The sequence below is a fragment of the Symsagittifera roscoffensis genome, chromosome 1 (genome assembly GCF_963678635.1).
Source record: "Symsagittifera roscoffensis chromosome 1, txSymRosc1.1, whole genome shotgun sequence".
Classification (NCBI taxonomy): Eukaryota; Metazoa; Xenacoelomorpha; order Acoela; family Convolutidae; genus Symsagittifera; species Symsagittifera roscoffensis.
This window is the reverse complement of record NC_087062.1, coordinates 89,674,551-89,680,622: the sequence shown is the minus strand read 5'-3', so window position 1 is coordinate 89,680,622 and position 6,072 is coordinate 89,674,551. Positions and strand designations below refer to the sequence as shown.

Sequence of the window (6,072 nt, the reverse complement as noted above, 5' to 3'; positions counted from 1 at the left end):
AATGCAAACACAGAAGTCATCCGAAGAAGTCCAGTGATACAGTATCTTTAAATCATTCGAATCACGACTGAAAAGGCTTCAAGATACTGTATCACTGGACTTCTTCATATGACTTCTGTATTTGCATTTCCGAAATGGAAAAAGTTCACAGATCTTTTGAACTTCGCATACACAGCAAAAACTTTTAAATTTCCATTGAAAACTTCTTTCATTTGAAATGGGGTTCCCTCAAACGAAAGCGTTTTTGCCGTCTGTAGTTCATCATTCAACTGTCTGTAGGAGATCATTTTCCAAATTCTACACATTGACTACTAAGGCACAGCCTAAGCTGAAAAAATGCTACAGCACCGCGTTCTTCGTCGAATCTACTTTTCTGATTTCTATTTTTCCTCTCTAATCTTGTCTCAAGCTTGTTTGAATCTTGTCGAAGGGTTGCACTGAGGCTTATTTATCGAGATCGCATATATTTTAAAGAGAAATCCTAAGTTAATCAAAGTTCAATTTATCGTTCAAGTTTTAATTTCATTTTTTTTGAAGCTTACTCCGAAATAATTAACTATTTCAAAGGCAAGTTAGAATGTCCGACACCAAAAAAATCGCAGTGTTGAGAAAACCGGCTTAAATTTTTTTTAGTTTTAGTCTAATTTCGCGGGTAAAGCGAGCGAGTAGATCTTATAATAGGCTTAAAATAATCACCTATTATACTTCAAGCTAAGCTGTGAAAAAACAATTTGAATCCGTTTAATTTAGTTTTCGAAGTTTCTTTAAGCTCCTTTTTCAGAAAATTTTAATTAAAAAAATTCTGCAAGAAAATGAAGAAAAAATTTTTCAAATTTTTCATTTTTTTATTTTGCTTTTTTGATGAAAACCTGTCGAAACTATGTTTTTAACTAATGCTTTTGAAAATGACTAAGTTCTAGATTTTTGTTTAGACTTTCTCATCGAACCACGAACAAAAAGCGACCCAATTTTTTTTTTAAAAAAAAGCTCTTTTATTGAGTTTTTCTGTAGGTCGGTTTTTATATGCTATTTGCACAGCAACCTGTTCTTATTCCTACTTGTATTTGCTCGGCGAGCTAAGCTAATCCCGTTAGAGTAGAGTTTTGAGTTTTTGAAATCAGTATCTGGTACAAAGGTGAGCAATAGGTACCGGAGGATCCCAGATGCTAGCGTAAATGAACATGAGTTTCATTTTTTCAAGGTGGCGTTAAATAAAAATTTTCTGAACAAAATCTGAAAACATGTTCACGCTCCATTTAAAATTTTGGTGGTGTTTGTGAAATTTTGCTCAAAATGACATCGATTTCAATTTATCACTGAAAAAGAAAGCATGATCTCCGATGCCAAAAACATTGCTAAAATGGAGCCTGAAGTAGTTAAATTAGCTGAAATAGTATTGATCAAAGAAACGCAAATTGCCAGTAAATTTTCCATAAAATCTCTTACTAATAATCATATATTTGATCATTTGATTTAAGCTTTATTAGAAATAAATTTAGTCCGATTGATTTTTCTTGACTCAGTTTTCCCCATAAACGATTGCTGTTGCTTGGCCTATTCAATAAAAAAATATATTAAAATTGTTTTGTGTAAGCATCATCTTCCATTTTTAAACAGTTAAACCTTTCTAAACCTAAAAAAAATTGATAAAATTGGATCGCTTGCTGATATTTGTTACACAAATGCGAAGCGGAGCTTCGCACCACTTGCAATACAACACAATCATAAAAAAGATGAGTTGAAAAAAAACGAGGAGTTAAAAAAAGATAGGTGAACCAAAATTTTGTTCGTTAAAGGACACCTAGGGCTTGGTTAAAGCTGGAGGTAAAGCCTATTAAAGCTGGAAAAAAATCAAAAGCCTATTAGTATTAGTTTTTTTATTCTGTAGGGAAATTTAACAATTAGATGCCACTTGAGAAGCTAGAAGTCGTTAACGTTTTTTCGCGCCATTTCTTTTTCTTGTGTGGAGAGCATTATTTGCTGTCCTTTTAGCAAATAAATTTGAATTGAGCTCAAAATGAAATGTTAAAGTCAACTGAATGCACGAAATAAAATACACTAATCCGAGGTCTAGGACAAAAGGCCGACAGGATTTCAAGCTGAAGTGAAATCAAGTCGCAATTTGAACTACACAAAGACCTTGAGTTGCTTAACTTTCATTTCGAAAGGCATAAATTATAAACGTGAAAAACCCTTTTAACAATGTTTAAATTTCAATATTCCAAAGGATCAAAGAGAGGCTCAAAAATTATGAAAAAGGCAACTACCTGTAAAGAAATTTAACTTAATTGAGAAATTCTTTAAAACGGTTCTTATTAATTATTAATCATATTTAATGATTTTATGAGAAATGTTTAGCTTGAAGTGCCTAATTTTACTATTCGGCTTGATGTCCGGCAACAACCACTTATAGTATGTACAAATTTTAGGCATTTTTGCTGCGAAAGAATTTTCATTAGTAAGTTTCTGAATCGTTCATCGGCGCTTAAAAAGCGACCAGTTAAATTTTGATTATGATACCAAATTGCTTATTGGCCAGTTGAATTTTATTGATTTAGCAACACGCAATTAAACGGTCAGTTCTTAATTTCTCGGACGAAACTGTTTACTGTAAAATTGGGCTGCATTTAAAGCACGTCAACAAATATTTCATTGTTTGACTTCCGAATAAAATGGAATATTTTTGCTTGGAGTGGTTTTTTATTGTCAATTTTCGGTGATCGAACTAAGAGTTTTTAGCGCAGCAATTGTATGCCTCGTTGAAGATAACGACTCGCATTTAAAAATATATTTAATCTCCAATGAATTTCTGCAAAGTTTTGGGAATTCGAAAAATGTTTGTTTTGCCATGCTCTTGACTAATTTAGGCAGGCTTTGTAGATTTTATCGATAATCCTGAAAGCTTAACGCGAGTTTAAAGTTTTTTCAACATTATCTATTTATACGTTTTTAACTATTCGATATGGATTAAGGGGCAGTCGGAACATTCAGGTCTTTGAACTGATATAACAGCAGTCTTGTTGTTCCGACTTTCGATACGAAAGTAACGGAATATTTGTGCTCGGTGTGGGTTTTTTTTTCTTCAGACAAATTTCGACTTTTTAACTAGCCATTTTTGACGGAATTTTTTTATACCATTCAAAAGGTATTGTTGTCCTGAGCTTAAATTTGAAAAGATATTTCACCTGTGATCATTTTTTGTAAAGTTATGGGGGTTTAAAGATTGCCAATTTGGGACAATTAAAGCGCGATATAATTCGCGCTATTAACGCGTAAGCGGAGATTTAATCCGTCTTAGAAATCGTTCCAAATTGGTTGGAAGAAGCTTATTTGCCATAATTGATTTGTTACAAGGAGCGAAATCTATTCTTTCGTACTTTATATGGCGTGTGGGGGGATGATTTTTAATTCAAAAAAAATCAAATTTTAGAGAAAAAAATTTCATTTTATTTTATTACATTTTATTTTTATAGGTTATTACTGCTCCTTAAACTTCAAAGGTAGTCGGAACATTCAGGGCTTCGCTCTGACACGAGCAGTCTTGTTTTAGTTTATTGGCAAATACAAACGTTTAGCCCAGTAAGAGTATCAAACTTTTCAGAACAGTGCTTTTTCATAAAACAAGCGCAGCGTAGTTTCATATTACACGGTCCATTTTTTCCAACCACAAACGCAAACAAAATGCTCATCAAGTGTTCACTTATCCTGTTGTTGATGTTTTTAATAGCATGTGTTTGCTATCCACTTAGTCAGTGGCATAAGTTTGACCATGTAAAAGGAGAGCATATGGCTCAGGTGGCAGTACTATTGGTCTCTAGGTTCGTGGTCGACTCCAGTACAGGGAAAGTTTTTGTTTTTCAAGAACATTTTTTTCTCTTTCCTTTCTTCTCTTTTTTGCCGTATTTGTACAGCTTCAACTCTTTGTAAAAATTGAAAGTTGATTACATAAAAAAAACTTAAATGCATTGCCTTCTTCGTTAGCTCCATCTGCTGATCTGAAATTCTGTAAGATCATTCAAATTATTCAAACATTTCACTCAATACAGACAAATTCAATACATCAAACAAATCATCATATCATTAGTTGTTTCATTCGATCATCAGTTTATCACAGAAACCTTCCGATTGGTACACCAAATAGAGATGCATAAACTTGGCCACAAATGCCTCCAAATGAAATATCGCCTTGTCTCCAATATTACAGCTTGTCTCGTAATGAGCAGCTAAACGCGCCAGTACAGGTTTGAATCCAAAATCAACTCTCTCAATCATACATTTAGCCAGCTCAACAAAAATCACCTGAGACGGTATACACTTCTCCAGCAGACAGTAAAGTCGCTTTCTAATCTGAAGAACCGCCTCTTTCGACTGTTTAGAGAGAATGATCGCAGCTGTCTCTCGGACATACGACTCCCAGGGTGCCTCCGGAAACTCCGATTCTTGAGGGTTCGGAGTCTGTTTGAGTTTCATCACTTCACATTTCAAAAGAGCAACTCGCAGGTTTCGATTAGCTGACTCTGCAATACGAGTAGCAGTTTCCATGGTAATTGAGAACCGTTCTTTTCGCGATACTTGATGCACTACTTTTGCGGCCTCTTCGACGGTCGGTGCAGGAATCCGGATCATCTGACATCTGCTCCTCAGAGCTGGAATCACTTTTCCAACTGAATTGGCAATCAAAATTAACCTACACGATGATACGTATTTCTCCATAGTTCTTCTCAACGCATGTTGTGCGTCTTTGGTCAAATTATCAGCTTCCGAAATTAGAATGACTTTGAATGACTTCTGGTTAGTCGCGTCCAGCTGATTACTTTGGGCTGTAGTTTTAATCAGATCTTGAATCACAAACCGATCGTAGATTCCAGCATCGCTTGGGTTAATTTCCAGGTGATAGTTACTGGCTATCAAGTTGATTTCCACTTTCTTGTTATTCGATGTCTCGAACGTCTCGTGACTAAGTCTCGTTCTGTCAACTCCTGCTCCGTAAACTTCTCGTAAGAAGCACATCGCTCGAGTTCGCTTTCCTGCACCAGAGGGGCCGAAAAAGAGGAAATGAGGGAAATCGCCACTAGATGCCATTCTTTTCAGGCAGTTTGAGATACTAGGATGGTAGGAAAGATCCTTGAATGACTTTGGCTGGTTCTGGTCAATCCACAGTCCACTCGTGTTTGCTGATGAAGACATGTTTTGAACTGCAAATGTTTTCAATCAAATGACTGTCTATCGAAAATTGGCCAAAATATCTAAAAACAACTCATTTGAATAACAGCAAGCAGCGGGTTTCCACTACAATAAATAGCAAATGGAGCGGCTACAAAAGTTCTCGCTCATAGCCAAAAAAAATCTACATTATTAATACTAGAGCCTGATTTCTAACAAAATTGGGAACAAAAGCGGTTAAAATTATATACAGAGGCGAAGCTGAGCTTCGCACCACTTGCGATACATAATAACGCGCCATAAGCCAAAAGATTTAAATCAGCAAGTTTTTTCTTGATTTTTTAGTCTACGATTTCTTAGAAACTCATTCAAGCTTTTCACTTTTCGTTTGAAACACTCGAGAAAAAACTTGCTGCATTTATTATAGCAATCATTTTCCTGAAACGAAAGAAGGATTCTGGGTTAAATCCATCCAATTCTTTCTCATAACCAATAGATGGAAACGATAACATACATTTCGGTTAAAAAATTGAGATGCGACAATTTCTAAATGTACTCAAAACTGTTCATTAAATCTTGCAACCAAACAAACTGCATATCCAGCAGGAACAATCAGGGATAAAAATGCCCTATACGCTATTTGCTATTGTATAAGATCAAAATGAAAGAAAAAAAATGAAAATAAAAGGCAAAAATTATTAATATTGCCCCGAAAAAGAACTTGCAGAACATCAGAAAAAATTCCGAAAGCCTAGAAAAACCCAATTAGAACAGACTCATCAAATTTGAAGGTTATACGCAACTGTAAGAGAGCTAGCTGGATCACAACAAAAAACAAGACGCCACTAAGGGGAAAAACACTTAGTCTTTTGTTTATTCACAAATCTCAGCCATACTCCACACTCATGG

The 6,072-nt window shown here is 35.1% G+C and overlaps 1 protein-coding gene across 1 annotated transcript; it reads right to left on the bottom strand.

Moving 5' to 3' along the window:
• Nucleotides 1–4,001: 4,001 nt before the first annotated feature.
• Nucleotides 4,002–5,268, bottom strand: LOC134851893 (replication factor C subunit 3-like). The gene has a single exon (XM_063868171.1). It carries the CDS (start codon nucleotides 5,185–5,187, stop codon nucleotides 4,090–4,092), a length of 1,098 nt encoding a protein of 365 aa, XP_063724241.1. The 5' UTR covers nucleotides 5,188–5,268; the 3' UTR covers nucleotides 4,002–4,089.
• Between the last annotated feature and the right edge of the window lie 804 nt (nucleotides 5,269–6,072).